At 35.3% G+C, this 16176-nt stretch overlaps 1 protein-coding gene across 1 annotated transcript; it reads right to left on the reverse strand.

The window, feature by feature from the left end:
• Positions 1 to 13116: 13116 nt before the first annotated feature.
• Positions 13117 to 13404, reverse strand: LOC114722270 (precursor of CEP3). Its single transcript, XM_028908259.1, has one exon. The coding sequence runs from the start codon at positions 13402 to 13404 to the stop codon at positions 13117 to 13119; it is 288 nt and encodes a 95-aa protein (XP_028764092.1).
• Positions 13405 to 16176: the final 2772 nt, after the last annotated feature.

Below are 16176 nucleotides of genomic sequence, written 5' to 3' on the forward strand. Positions count from 1 at the left end.
TGCTCTGGTAATAACTTAATTCAGGTTCATATTATTGATTCATATTTATTCCTTAATTTACACTCTATGCTTCCCTTCAAGCTGCCACACGCTATTTCTAGAAACAGAAATTTCATTCTGTATTCGATTTTATGCAAAAATACAAAAAGTGTTATAAAATATATATTACATCTGTATTATTATTACCGGATAGAACCGGGCAGCTTCCTTTTTAATGTTCAAGCAGGTGAGCGACATTTTGTATCTAGATTTTTATTCTCTCTTTTTCCCCCTATAATCTGATAATTTGCAAGACAAAGCATTGGATTATTGAGATTACATGTGAAACATTGGGTCCATGAAACGATAAGATTCAAGGACAAATGCACATGGGGAGGACAAGGGCCAGCCCTCAATTGAGGATGTGTTCCCAGTTTTATTCGCACCGAAGCCCCCATTCCCTTCACACACTGATGATCACTGCCCACAATTTTTGTTTATTTATATGTTCCGTAAAATTTAGGATAAAAAAATGAAACGAGTATATGACTGAAAGGAACGAGGCATAAAGGCCCATAATTTTATTTTTATCGTTAAACAACTGAAAATAATTGACGATGTATTTAAAGGCACGTAGAATAATTTGTTGCCATTGATTCTCTTTCGTTATCTCAGTCATTTTCCCACCTCTTTGAAAAATAGGTTTGAAACCGGATTTACTTTTTAAATCCTTGAGGTATTATGCCTACACGCTTTGCAATTCGCAAGCACAAGCATCCAGAAGGATTGAGAAGCTCTAGTGGAAACGGTATTTCCCCACAGCTTAATAAATTAAGATTCAAATTTTTGTTGAGAGAAGCGTCTAAGCTAAAGACCCTTCCACTATGAATAATGTCTGTCAATGGTATGCAATTTTTCTTTTTAAACAACATATATAGATTTCGAATCGTAAAGAAGTGTACAAGAACTTCATTAAGATGTGGATTAAAGACTGTTTAAGTCATGATTGCGAGCAAATTTGCTCCTTCCCCACGTCACGTGGTAACTTCAACTTCTTATTAAGAAAAATGAGTTTGAAAAATATACTATAAAGTACATATTTGATGTTAATAAAAAATTGGAAAAGCCTTGAAAGCACTTTGACATATTCCCAGTGCTTCAAAAGAATCTTACAGAGCGTTAATAAGTCAAACTAAAGTCCAAATGCTCCGGTTCAGATTGGTCCTGCAGAGGAATGTGCTTAAAAGTTGATATATATATATATATATATATATATATATTTCAAGGTATGACAGATCAGAAACGCTTAAGTAATACTCCCTCCGTTCCTTATTATAAGAGACGAATAACCGAATTACGTTGATCAAAAAAGCAGTTAAGATTAGTTAAGAACAATCAATGTGTAAAAAATATAATTTTTTTTTCCAAAAAAGCTCTTATTAATAAGGAGAGAGAGTATGAGAGAGAACAATTAAATTATTGAAAGAAAGAGAAGTGGAAGGGAGAAAGTGTGTGAGTTGGAGACAATAAATATAAGTAAAATAGGAAATCAACACAAAAAAGTAGAGAAAACTTTTAAGTGTCTCTTATATATAGGAATATGCCATAAGCATGAAATGTCTCTTATAATAAGGAATGGAGGGAGTATTTAAGAACGCGCAAACAAAGTGTTATGAATTTAATGGGAAACTAAACTAGTTTAATGACCAAAAGCCGTGCGCAAGGCGTGCTACAAGTGGTAAGATTAAAAATAGAGACCACCAGTGTGGTGGTCCGCAAACCCTGAAAGGAGGAAAGACTGTATATTTTGGGAAACCTAGGGGAAGAGGGGGTTGCAGTTCGGGACAGAATTTTTCCTTAAAAATGAGTGATGGTTATATACGTTGGTACTCTGTTTAAAAGCAGGAACACAAGGTGGGGTCGGATTCTACAGGTGTTTGGTTTCAGTTTAAACTAACATAACCGCCATTAGGTGTTTATATGCAGAGCCAGGAAAGGTATCCACTATCCAGCACCGCTTTTTGCTCCACATTCTCTGGCCTCTCAAGTCTCATCTTTAACTTCTAGTGGTATCATCATCGAATTTGCCTCTCTCTTTTACCACCGCCTCTGCTTCATTAATTAATTTCTTCCCAACCATTTCATAAAGCCTCTGAATCAATCCACTTGTGACAACAAATTGATCAAAAGTTCCAAACTTTCTAACATCTCTTAAATAAAATACAATCCATACGTGTGATCGTGCCTGTTGGCCGGCCGGCTCAATTTACCCTATTATGTAACTGCTCATTATATTCAGTAAAAACTGATATGTAAATTGCATGATCGATGATCAATATATTTTGATTTCGTCATTTAATATATCTATATACATAGAGATAGGGTTCCTGTGTGATTATCGCATCTACTATGGATTATAATCATCCATAGTATAATTTCGGAATAAGGAATATAAAACCCCGTGTTTACGTGTTTAAATAAGCCGTTGTGGTATAATGGTCGACTAATGAGCCAGTAAAATATCTCGGCTAGATTATTCGAATCTGAGCTGCTGGTGTATATGAAAGGAGCACGCATCGAATGGTGATGAGACCCAAGATTCTTAGGAATTACGGCGCAGGGTTTATATTCAAAAACCAAAAAGAAAATGAAAGCGCGCTTCCCCATATATACATACATACATAAATTGTTGATTGTGATAGTCTGATCTGAAAAGGATCCTCTCGAGTTTTATTTGCATGAAGTTCCCAAGTCACAATAGGTATTTTAAGTAGCACTGTTGTTACATGCAATCAAATAGAAGAATTTAAGAGTCATCACTCCACACACACCTTCAAGAATTCCGGAGAGCCGCATACATATGTAGCATTCGGATTCTGAGTGTCTGATGCAACTTTTCTCTCTACATATCCTTTTGTTATTTGTAAGTTGTGTCATAATTAATGGATTTCTCTTTAATTTTTTGTTTTTCTTGAGTCATTGTAAATTGTTATTTGTGAAAAGATACAGAGAGAGGATGTCATCTTAAGAAACTAATTAACATATATATGACCCGCACAGACGCAGACATGGGAATGCATATGAGAATCAAACTGTATGTACATTGAAAGATGATCAAGTGCGAGATACAGCTAACTGACGTTTCTTAATTTTCTTCTTCCTAAACAATAAAATCTAACTTGAACTCTGTATCAAGCTACTCGATCTGATCTAAAGAAGATGACTGAAAAACTGAAATACGAGCAGGTCCTCCTATAAGGCTAGTACGTAGTTGCGGGGAACATATGAAACTAAGGTTGCACGGAGAATATATATACGTGTGTTCATGGCGCAGATCAATTGTTAATGGAGTGACCAACACCTGGGCTGTGTCCTGGAGACGTGGGCCTGAAATCATCTACCTCGTACTGAGCTCGTCTTGTCGCTCTCTTCCAGTGGACACCAGAGGCGGTGCTTCCAACGTGATCATGAACTGCATTATTGACGGTGGGCTGACCATGTTTAGGGCATTCCCTGCACAAACGAGACCTGAGATGCCTCCCATCAACATGCAGAACTCGCGACTGTAAGATCAAAATCACAAGGATGGCACAGAAAATCCTAGTGTAGTTTGCCATGGCTATAGATGGAGAAAAGGAGAGAACAAGGGTGGTAATAACTACGAGGCTTGGAGAGATTTAAGGATCGAGATAACTAATTGGCTGGTAATTAAACATATACTCTGAAGACATCTCCCTGTGTTGGTGGTATTTATAGATGAATCCGCGAGAGTGGTTAACCTTGGTCTTTTACAATATATGAAGGTATATGGGGGGGGGGGGGACCGAGCATGTGATGCCCTATATAGGCCTTTACTCCTCGTCCCTGGGAATGATTCCTTTGAATAGTGTACGATGAGCAACTTAATTACTAACACAGAAAGGAACTATATAGTGGATGGCGTGCGTGCCTTCCCGTTCCAAGCCCAACCTCTGGAGATAAACTAAAGCTTTGGCGCCTAGTTGTAATGTTCTTCTTGTCCCTCCTACCTCATTACGCAACTATAATAATTCACTTGTAATACACATAACATGCCCATAAAATTAATAACGCTTTTGTACTCTCTCCCACCATTTTACAGTAATTAAATCTCTTAATTAATGCGGTGTCTCTGCAAAGATATCATTAAATAACTAGTTTGCCCTTTAATCACCAACTTTGTATTTCGTAATAACATTATAATCGTGCTTGCGAGGATTTGACCCGGAATATGCTTTGGTCGTGCTTATACAGACTTTGAGTAGTATACTTTTGAGTTCATAATTCAATATTTTGGGATCCCATTGGAGCACATGCATGACATCGGGATGACTAAGTACCATCTTAATTATTTTTTATTTGGGTGAGCAAAAGTATTGGAAAGTGGATGATGAAATATGGTAATTAAAAGCCGGTTATGGCCAAAAAGTTCAGTGAGATCAATTGGTTTTGGGCTTCAAATTAAAGAATCTTTTGCCCCTTTCATACAGCTAAGGGGCAGTGAACCTGCTCAGTGCCCATTAGGCATCCCACTGGCCACCAGCGACGTCCTTCCATTGGCCGTTTCCTTGGGCGGTCTCGTCGTATGCATCGTCACTTGCTCAAAGTAACCTGTTGATTTTTACTTTTTGGGATCAATGCACGCACATAATACACACACAAAAAAAAGGGAAGAATGATCATGAGATTCCAAGAAAAAAAATTTAATTACCAAAAAATTTTAATAACAATTGACTAACATAAGCCTATTATCATGCTCTGTTCTGAAACTTATTATTATATGCTTTTTAGTTGTTAATAGATTTTGGAGTAGTTAAATTCTCTCTTTCCTGATTGTCACCTGCAGACATAAAACATATTATATGTGGCACTGATGTTACCTACTGTTTATGGCATTTGATTTGTGAAATTGGGCCACGCTGCCCGAGGCTCTATGTTATCTATTGTCTATATATAAACACACGACGGTTTGCCCAAGTCTCTTCCATGCTCCAAAGACACAGTATGATCGAAACAACAATAATAACGAAAGGGGCTTTCCCCCCTTGGGTTGATCATTGGTTCTCAACAGGGCATGCATATTCTCGCCCATAACTTAAAGCACAATGGACCCTTATTTTGTTGTCATTTTAGCGGTAATTAACCTACTGTTTGCTGACGGAAGTAGGTCTAGCAAAAGAGGTTAATTCAAATCTTTATTAAGAGATGTGTTCCTATTTAGTACTTGACAGTATTTCGAATAGATTTGTCTCTAATATGAGTATATTTATGTTTTAGTTTTTTTTTAAAAAAAACTTAGTGCTTGAGAAGGTATATTGTATTAGGCGTTGCACAGATTAGTTGTACATAGCAGGTAAATCGTAACAAGTGGCGAAGGCGTTTTGGGCGGGAGTGGGTGACAACTGACAACGTGTGAAGTTTGGAATGTCGGTGGAGGAATGTTGCAAATGGTTGGCTCCAGGGACTGGGGAACGCTCTCGTGGGCCTCCACATGCCTCCTACTAATTATTTTTCTAACTATTTACGATGTTTTTTTAAAAAAATATCTGAGTTGTCCCTGGGGCTTCTTTTATTCGACAAATCAAAAGAGCATCAAAGTGAAGCATTAAGTCCATTCGTGAGTGGTGGGCGGTGCTTACATATCTAGGCTGTACCGCAGGAGTGCTTGTTTATGGTTCATCGTAATGAGAACCAAATTTGAGCTTAGAGATCACTCAATGGTAATTCGTCCAGTAAATATGACTTGATTCTTTTTAAATCAATAATTCAAATTTCATCAATTGGAAAGAAAAAAATCATATAAAGAGAAATATCTATAATTAAACTCAGCAATACTGATCATTGAATTTATCGAGTGGTATATCCATGTGTAAAAAATTAATTAAGAGTTTAAAGCACTACTTCAACTTTAATTTTTATATTTTTCTCAACGACGTGGCTTTCCATGGCAAGTCAAGTTTTGTTTTGGCTGGGCTCGCAATTGATGATGGATTTTGTACAAACATTAGTTTCTATCCCTCCTTTTACAAGAGGTTTTACAAAAATATTTTTTCATAAAAAAATACAAGGAGTAATATTATAATTTTTTTAGTTCGATTATTCTATCCGTACCCCCAACCTTTTGAAACCAGTCGAAAACATTAATTATATCTTAAAAATCAGTCTTTATTTTTTATTAGAGGCAAAAATAAAAAGTTGACCAATTTATTATACCTTAATATAATTAAATAAATATTTTGTATTGATATGATAAAACGGTTGAAGATATCATGTATTATAAAAAGCATCGATGAAGTAATAAGGAAGTTAACTCAACTGTTGAGGCCTTGGCCAAATTATTGCAGTATAATAATACTTAGGGCCTGGGCAGTAAAAAAGATATATATATATATATATATATATATCCTCTAAATACGTCTAATAATTATTGCTCCTCAGCAGTGATATCCATTTTGCGTGGATAAGCATGGGCAGCACCAGGGCTGTGACCAGGTGCGGTGAGTCTGAAATCATTGTGGCGTCCCTGAGCCGTCGTCATATGTTCATGGCGATGGCCAACCCCTGGGCTGTTTCCTGGCGTCGTGGGTCTGTGAGCGCTCACACTAACCGTATCAGTGCCATCCACTTTCTTCTCTGCTGAAGAAGCAACATGCAGGTTCTTTGTGGCGTCTGTGTTCAGCCTCCACGAATACTGCTTCTTCCTTATTGCCTTTATCTGCCATCCATCAGTTGAAACAAGTCCGTGGCCAGCAAGCAGTGCCAGAAAAAGGGCACAAAAGTATTTGTTGATACCCCGAAATTCACCCATGATCGATCGATTAACCTGATGATGATAGCAGATAACAAAGGCTGGTTAATTAAACGGTTCGTGTGTGAGTAGAGAACAAGTATGAGGAGGACAATAATGGGGGGAGCGAATGGTGATGACTCTGCTGGCATTTATATACTTGTTTGGTTTCCTATTCATATGCGCTTTTCCCACTTTTAAATGCCTCGTCATCGACCAAATATGTGCAAGTGCATGCACACTTGGCTTCAAAATGTTCCCCGCTTATTCACAACTTTCAACTCAAGTTAAAAACTTATGCTGTTCAGCACCTTGTTTCTATTATCTAATGAAATGTATTTCTAGCTAATATATGTATTTATATTTTCTATGTATGCATTTATACATGTATCGATGATTAATTTGCATCTGAATACTGAGTAGTGCTCCATTTAAGGCTTTATTATTGAAGAGTTTGCGAGGACGGCGAATATTTTAGAGACATTGCTTTGAGAAACAGTTACGAAGTGGTAGATGATTGGCTAATTAATAAGAATAGCTTGGTCGACTCTGCGCACCAGTCGAATGGACCCAGAAACTATTGGGATTATCCTATACCTTCTCCACTCAGTAATGTACATATAGTATTGTGTGATTAATAAGTGAAGTGAAATGGCTTCTTTTCAATCTCAGAAATCTTTTAATTCCGTCGACGAGTTCAAGTGAACTACATCTGTCTATTGGATCTATTAATAAACAACATCTTTTGTCTATTTGGAATGCTGTATACATCTTCATATATATAATTAATGAGCTGCATGATTGCACGGCCTCGAGCCCTCCGAGGATAATAAAAACAAACACAAATACACATGAAAGGTCACTTTGACACCTGAAAGTTTTTTTATTTTGACTTTTATATGTCTTAGAAGTTTATTTTTATAGCAAAAATATCATAAACATTATCTACTGTTAAATTTAACTGTTCAATTATACAATTTGACCAATAGTCAAACTTGATAGGGGATAGCGGTTCAAGACAGAAATACTATAAAATAAAACTTTCAGAGCATATAAGAATTAAATAAAATTGCAGGTGCTGGGTGCTCATTTGTGTATACTTTCGGAGTATTTAAACATTTTATTCCATACTTTGCTTTTTTTTTATTATACTTGACTTTAATTTAATTAATCAAGGTTTGGTAATGCGAATGCATTAATAATGGCATAGAACAAAGTCATGTTAGTTTATCTTGTGATATGTGATCATGTTCTTGAGTGCTTAATTAATCCCATTGCAACAGCCCCATAGAAGTTTTATGGATCCCTGAGATTAAAGTCATCTTGACTTTAAATTTATATGTGTGAGGTTTACAATTCAGTTCCGATTAATGGTAATTCTCTGTCGCCCATTCAACAGTCTGAAACTCTGAAGCAACTGATGCACTTAACCCCACTGATCACCCTCCACTCAATTGTATTGTTTCTATGAGTAATATTGGTAATTGACCTTATTTGATGTGAAATATTTAAACAGTTAAAAGCACTATAAAAATGCGTGGTTGTGGGAAAGAACAGAGTAGGGTGTAATGGCGTATGATTACAAAAAGTTAATGGCTTCCATTAAAGGAGGGTTTGGCCCAGTATCATTAATCATAATGCCGTATTTCTAACGTATATTCGCCTTTCTGTTTTTGAAATTTTGAATCAGCAAATTTGTTGAGCCATTGTTCTTAAAGGAACCGATCAAAACTAATTTAACCGAATCGAATCAAACTAATACGAACTGATTAACACTGCCTCAAAAGTGAAAACAAGGCTTGGTTTTTAACTTTGCCAAATCGATTGGTTTGGTTCAAGTTTCGGTTTTTACCTCTTGGAACCTAAACCAAACTGAACCAAGCTTAATATTTTTAAAACAATTTCTAAATATAATTTCAAATGCTATTTTAAAAGCCAAATAAGCAATGGTCTGGTCTTTATACCCCTTTAAAATTTTAATGTTACCATAACATATTGATTTGAATTTTTAAAAATATAGATTATTGTATGACATACTAAAAACAAATCACCCTTGTTATTTTCAGATTTAAAATCGCTTTCGTATGGTGTGACCCTTTTATGGAATTTGGTTCTGTCTGCGCAATCGTTGACATTTTTTTTTCAGAGGTATTTATCTCATGCACAATATTCGTGAAATTATCGGTCAACCAAAATAACTGGAATTCAAATCAAGGAAATACAAAAGGAAAAGATGAAAATTGAATATCCACTCAACTTCCTGATCTTCATCTGTTTTTTTTTTTCCAAGTAATTCTATTCTCAGTCTTCGTTTCTTAGTTGATCAATCAATCGCCTTGATATTTCCACCCTAAAAAGGGAAACCTTGATAGTGCTGAAGTGAACTAATAAGGAATGCCACGACTAACAAAACAAAGGTTGCTCGCTCAGTATAATTAATAAAAGCAAGCAAGTCAAAAGGAAAATGGTCACATCCTTGGACTCCGACTTCCTACCATTGAAACTTGTCACAGGCAATTGTTTAATAAGCAACAAGCAAGTCGAAAACTTTGGCCAAAAAAAAAAACAGGTCAAAAACTAAGGGGAACTAAATCATCTATATTAATTTTTTGGAGCAAAGGGTCGATATCAATTTAAAATGTTAAAAATAATCAACAAATAATATTATTTACAAAAACATTAACAATATAATTCACTTCTTAAATCTCATGTGATATAATGCGCATGGGATATATATTTAATTATATATTTTACAAAAAAAAATTAAACTAATTAGTTTTTAAGCATGCAGTCATGGACGACCCACTCTATGGCTATTTAGTCCAAATTCATTTTTTTTAATTTTTAATGTTTAAAATGATATGATGGCCACATTTTTTTAAGAGGGGATAAAAGAGAGTAGCTATCGAAAATTATCTTCATTCTGGATTCTGCTGCATACATTAGATAAAAATATTTAAAATATCTAAAAGTAAAACATCATTAAATTATCTAAATCGTTTAATTTTAATCTAAGTATAATTCAGATGAGTGCCATCAAGATGAGCATTAAATTCACGTCCGTGTTCCGCGATGAGCCAAGGTTGGCAAGTGGCCACTTTCTCAAGTGCTCCGCTTGGAACGTAAAAATGGAGAATCTTGCAAAAAATGTTAATTATCTCTGGGGTCTAAGGAACCCTCTTGTGGCCTCCGGCCTCCTCTCCTCATTATTAATTGATTAATCAATTAATCAACAAGGAAAAAAAAACAAAGAAATACTCCCTTCAAAGCTCAAAGTACAAATCAAACGTGATCGATAAATTGATATCAACACCAATGATAATATTAAATATTTAATATAGGATGTATGACAAGCTTTCGTTTGCGTTTCTTTCATCTAACAATTTCATATAATGCATAAAAAGCCTGCATAATTTTTATGAAGGAAACAACCATATCAAAATAAATTTTTAGCTTATAAATAATTCATTATGCATATTTTTGAAAGGAAAAATAATAATAAATTGAATCTAAAATTGTTTGCCAGATCACTTCAACATTCTACTTTCAGCAAACAGAACTTCAAGTCACGGCGGTGCATGAGTTCTACATAATTTACGGCTGATTTGACTAAAAGTAAATTCTTTCTGGTACCAAAGTAGTTGATATATCGATATGTTTTCATTTTTCAGGGTTAACACAAATACGGTGAAGTTGAGATTTTCTTTAAAAACTCTACAAACAATCATCGCATTATAACTGATTTTTTTGTATAAAAACAATCAAATAAAAGTTTATTATGTGAAAATGATTTAAAATTTAATTAATTTGTATCCAGATATTTACAAAATCATTAGTTTGAATCAAAACGAGAGCTTCGGACGACATGTCGAAATCGAAATATGCAGACAACTAAGAATAATTGAGTCGCTTTCACGGAATCCCAACGGCCCCATATTTCAAAATAGTGTACCGCCTCTTGCACACGCTAACCAATTTAACTACAGTCATGCTGGTTTATATGCACATGCTTTAGAATTTTAATCTGTATTATTTATATTTATATATCTGTAAAAATTCTAGCATTCAAATATTGTATTATTCCCAAGTTATAAATACATTCCTCTGATCCTTAATGTATGATCTAATCAAAGAGTTGATATTTGTTTTATACGGTAGACCTATTTCACATATTTGTCACCCAAATTAACTTTATTGATATTTTCCCAATAATAATCAAGTGGGAGAAGGGGAAGGGAATTAAGAAAGATAGTCAAGGTATTCTATAAAAGAAAAACATATCATATTAACTAATTCAGCTAACATTCTTAATCTACTCAAATTAATTAATTATATCTTAAATTAAGGACTGGAGTCGTATGTTGCAACTTGTTCTTCACTCCCTGCAACTGCATTATTTAATCAAAATATGTAATTGGAGCATTTTTAATCGACATTATGCTTCACACCTTCTTTTAAATATTACCTCCGGTTCTAATTATAAAAACTAGTTGACTAATTTGAGGAGATTAAGGAAAGAAGTTAAGTTAGTTATTTGTCATAAATAGGTGTTGTCTTTCCTAAAATATCTTTGTTAGTTAAGTGTATTGGCTAGAACTACCACTGTTAAAAGGACTATTTTAGAAAAAAATACATAAATATTAGAAACAAAATAGATTGAAATCTTATATTTAGGATTAAAATAAAAATCAAATGAAATTTTATATTAGGTACAGGAGGTAGTATATGGGAAACTCGCTCTGCTGGTTGTAGCTAATAATAATATAGTGATTAATTGCGGCGATGATAGTCTGCAAGTACCCAGCTTCTTCATTCAGCGGATACCGTCTCCGCTGTACACATCTGTTTGATAGTATTTATGATTTTTGTCGTAGCACAATCAGTAATGGATGGTCCACCTGGGATAAAACGCCATCCACTATAAAATTCTGAAAAATAACTGTTTAGGCTTCAAATTAAATGCTGCTACGTGCCAAGAGGAGGGAAAAAAAATTTAACAGAGCCATGACTTGTAAATCACAATTTTTTTTTTAATTATCATATGAATGTCTAGCTTGTAAACATTTGTATTATAATATCTAAGTAAATTTGAGTTGATGACAGAAGTGTCACATTGGATACAGTTAAGCTTAATAAATATTATCTCCGATCTTAATTATAACATCTCGTTTAAAACTAAGTTTTATAATTAGGACTGAAAGTAATACTCCCTCCGTTCTTTATTATAAGAGACATTTGATGCTTATGGCATGTTCCCATATGTAAAAGACACTTAAAAGTTGTTTCTATTTTTTTGTATTGATTTCCTATTTCACCCCTATTTATTTTGTCTCCCACTTATACTCTCTCTCCCTCCCACTTCTCTTTCTTTTAATAATTTAATTATTCTCTCTCATACTCTTTCCCCTTATTAATGGGGGCATTGTTGGAAAAAATATTATACTTTTTACATATTAATTGTTCTCAACTAATTGTAATTTTTTTTATTAACGTAATTTAATTATTTGTCTCTTATAATAAGAAACGGAGGGAGTAATATATAATGAATAGCTTATAAACTCAAGCATTAAAATTTTGAGGGTCATTTTTTTTTAATCTCTTTTTCAGGCTTCACTTCACATTCATAACACTTCGTGAATTCGACTTGTAATTAAATGACATAATTTGACTTATAAATATAAAAAATGGCTTATAATTATATAATCCCTTAAAATTTATTAATATTCAATAAGTTTCGAGATATCTATTTGTATTCAATTTTTTATTGGAGACTAATTTCCCCGAAAGTTTATGTATTTGAGGGGCGGGGACTCCTTTTGGATTGGTGAATATTTTAAAATAATTAAATGAATGTTGCCACTTGATATGCACATTTGCCCATGTCAATCAAGCGCCCACTAGATCTTGTCCGGCAAGTTCAGGAAAACCGCTAAAGCTGGGCTCCTTGATTTGCATCGACCCACAAAGCCCAAATATCCAGAACGCAAAACGACAAGACCGACATCGAACACAATACTTCAAGTCAAGCAACTGCCTTCATTAGACTGTAAATTCAGCACATTTACATATTTACTTACAGTCAAATTGATTCTAAAACCCACGACCAACAAAATCATAATCTGCTAGTCTATTACAACACAGATGAATCATCACCTTCTCCTTGGATCTAATATGGAAGACAAGAAAAAAAGGCTAATAATAAGAAGGAAGTGTGGACAAATGAGTTGGCTGCGCCTATATGTAACTTACGAGAGGTCCAGTTGGCACTACACATTGAACTTCCATTCCTTTCGTTACTACTCCCCTCCCAGGAAAGTCCTATCAGACTGGCCTTAGTTGTGCACCGAGTGTCCTACGCCGGGGCTATGACCGGGGTTCGTGGGTCTGAAATCAGAAACGTCATGACCCTCAGCCGCCGCCGGCGATGGTGGAGACACGTCTGCCTGGGTGGTAGCATTCGTAGTTGATAGAACTTTTCTGTGCGCGGCGTCACCCACCTCACGCTTGACGAAATTTTCGTTGCCTTCAGACTTCAGATATCGTCCCTCAATGGACGATAATTCTAGGCACAAGGTCAGCGCCAGGACGACAAAGCACAGGACGAGCTTGCTTTGGGCCATCAAAACGAGAGAGAGAGATTGGATTTGGTTGAGCGGTTCAAGTCTGTTGGAGAAATAAGACAGTTGGATGGATGATGAACACACAGCTCAAGTCAATGATTACCTAAACAACAAAGGATGATGGATATCTATCGGAGCTTGGAGTTGGAACTGAGTTGCTTGAACCCTCCTTGGAGGGAGGGTTTTATAGAGCTCAAGGGCCTCATCATGCAAGTGTGTGTGGGCCCAAGGCCATCTATCCTAAGTAGTGGGAAATACATTGTTTTTTCGATTCTGTGTATTTCTGTGAAAAACAACTAAAAAAGTGCAGAAGTGCGGCTGCGCCTACCTAATAATAATCGAAAGAGCAGAGAACAAGTGATTGCGTGTAACAGATTTTATGACCATTGAAACTGTTTAATGTCGACAGCATTACGACTATCATAGGGGTCACTGTTGGAAAAATGAGGCTTCTACTTTCTAGTCTTTCCCAACATTACGTCGCCAACTTGGGAAGCGTAGCTTAGGCCTTCAGCCTTTCAATATATAATTATTATGCAATAAAGTGGCAAATTGGAAGACAGTCTGACTCTTTTTAGGAGTCTATATTTTGAGGAGGACTAAGGTGGTGATGGGCTGCTTGGTTTGCCCATGAGCTGAGCTTTATTTAAATCGGCACGAACCGTTATCAGTTTTTAAATACATGCCCGTTATTTCATTCGTTGTCAGTTGCAGTTCCTGCCCTTGGACAAAAGAAAGCATCTTTCCAACTAGATGCAACTTACCACTTTGCCATTGAGCTCTGTCTTTTTGCTTCAGTTGGCCACTCGATCAGCTTTCTACTATCGTCACATGCAAAGTCAAGTGGCCTTCCACAGATTTTAAAGGCAACAATTAAAAAAAGGTCCCTTTTGTTGATTTTTGACAACATGCTGCGCAAAAGTTTTTGTAAAGAGCATATTCGTAAAGTTTGTTTTTTGTTTGAAAACATCAAGTTAAAGCTGTTGCAAATGCATTAGAGAAAGTAAAAAAGAGTGTTGTTTTGATGAAGAATTATTGTCAAAATTCAGACAACATTCTACATTTTCTGTATTCATATTATAAATGTAATGAAGAAAAGAAAAGACTAAAAGTGTCGTCGTATAGATTTGTGAATGATACAAGGGGCAGCCTATATAGCAATTGAGTTACTTCATTACAATCTCAACTAATATTTCGACAACTACATCGAAACAGAGGGCTAGCAAACATGCATTGTATTTTCAGTATTCAGTTAACAAAAATTGGATCAAGTACAGGGTTTGACTGGGGGGGGGGGGAGTACAATGCTGGGGTTGTGACTATATACGATTGGAGGTTTCCTTGAAGTTTCGCCATTGTGCTTGCGGGACTCCAGCGTGTTGTTTCGGGTGATAGACGCGTGTTATTTCTTTGAACAGCAATCGAACATGTTTTTCATGCAATTTCTTTGTAATACACATTCAGGTCCAGCCACAGAATCCTCTCCAGGCAGTTTGGTTTGGTACATCGTGCATGCAGGCGAAATTGGCATTCCTTATTCAGAGCAAATGCAATCATAGGCTTAGTGACACAAACATATTTTGCAAGGGACCTACAGTAAATCTGTAGTTGTTCATTCTCAACTGATCACCATCCGTGTGCGGCTATTTTTCGGCCTATCATCACAGGAAGGTTCTTGGGTTTGCCTAACCTCGACCATTATTTTGGGAATTTGAATTACGTTGCTGAGACTAGTCTTTAGCCATTGCCTATTCTAGATTAATACCCATGCCTTAGAATTCTATCTCCCCACTATAGTCTTTTTTTTTTTAATCGTTCACGTGCCTTGTATCTCGTGAACATGATATAATTTTATTCTCTTTAAGAAGATGTTTGGATAAAAATCAAATTATAATTTTAAAAGTAATTTTTACCATATAAAAATGTAGAAAAATTTGCCTCAATTATCAAAAAAATACTTTTTAAAAACATTTTTGAGATGTTTCAAACACCTTTTTAATGGCAGAAGTGGCAAATCTATCATATTCTGCAAGCAAGCCGTCTAGAATGGCCTCAATGTGAGAGATCTGCTGATGCTATTGCTGAGATTTGAGCTGATCTCGTCAAATGCTTTTAGCCAACATAAATTGCGTGCTCAATATTCTTATAAAAGTCCCTTTGGACACATAATTTTCAAACAGCAATCATTATGATAGCCGTCATTTCCTGATTTCATCGAAGACGCTCCCCCTCTAGTCTCTTTTTTGAATTGCTCACGTGCCTTGTATCTTGTTAACACAGTATAATTTTACTTTAACATAGTACAATTTCACTCTCTTAGAATAATATTTGAATGAAAACCAAATTATAGTTTTAAAAGTAATTTTATGATATATGAAATAAATATATTGAGGAATTTACTTTACTTTACAAAAAAAAAACTTTTTAAAAGTATTTTTGAGATATTCCAAACATCCCTTTAGATGCAGAAGTGGAAAATCCATCATATTCTGCAAGCAAGCCATCTAGAGTGGCCTCAACGTGAGAGATCTGCTGAAGCTATTGCTGAGATTTGAGCTGATCTGGTCAAATGCTTTTAGCCAATATAAATTGCGTGCTCAACATTCTTATGAAAGTCTCTTTGGACCCGCAAGTTTCAAATACCAGTCATCACAATAGCCGGCATTTCTTGATCTCGTCAAAGACACTTCCCACCCCCAAAACAAAATGCTCATATTAGATCTGTTTAGATTAACAGTAAAAAAAATAACTTATTTTTAAAGAAGTGAGATT

Source organism: Neltuma alba, unplaced genomic scaffold, assembly GCF_004799145.2.
Source record: "Neltuma alba isolate B1F8T4 unplaced genomic scaffold, ASM479914v2 tig00012088_pilon, whole genome shotgun sequence".
NCBI classification, from domain to species: Eukaryota; Viridiplantae; Streptophyta; class Magnoliopsida; order Fabales; family Fabaceae; genus Neltuma; species Neltuma alba.

Bases quoted from the DNA above. Each gene is read 5' to 3' on its own strand.
- LOC114722270 (XM_028908259.1), bottom strand. From the start codon at position 13,404: ATGGCCCAAAGCAAGCTCGTCCTGTGCTTTGTCGTCCTGGCGCTGACC.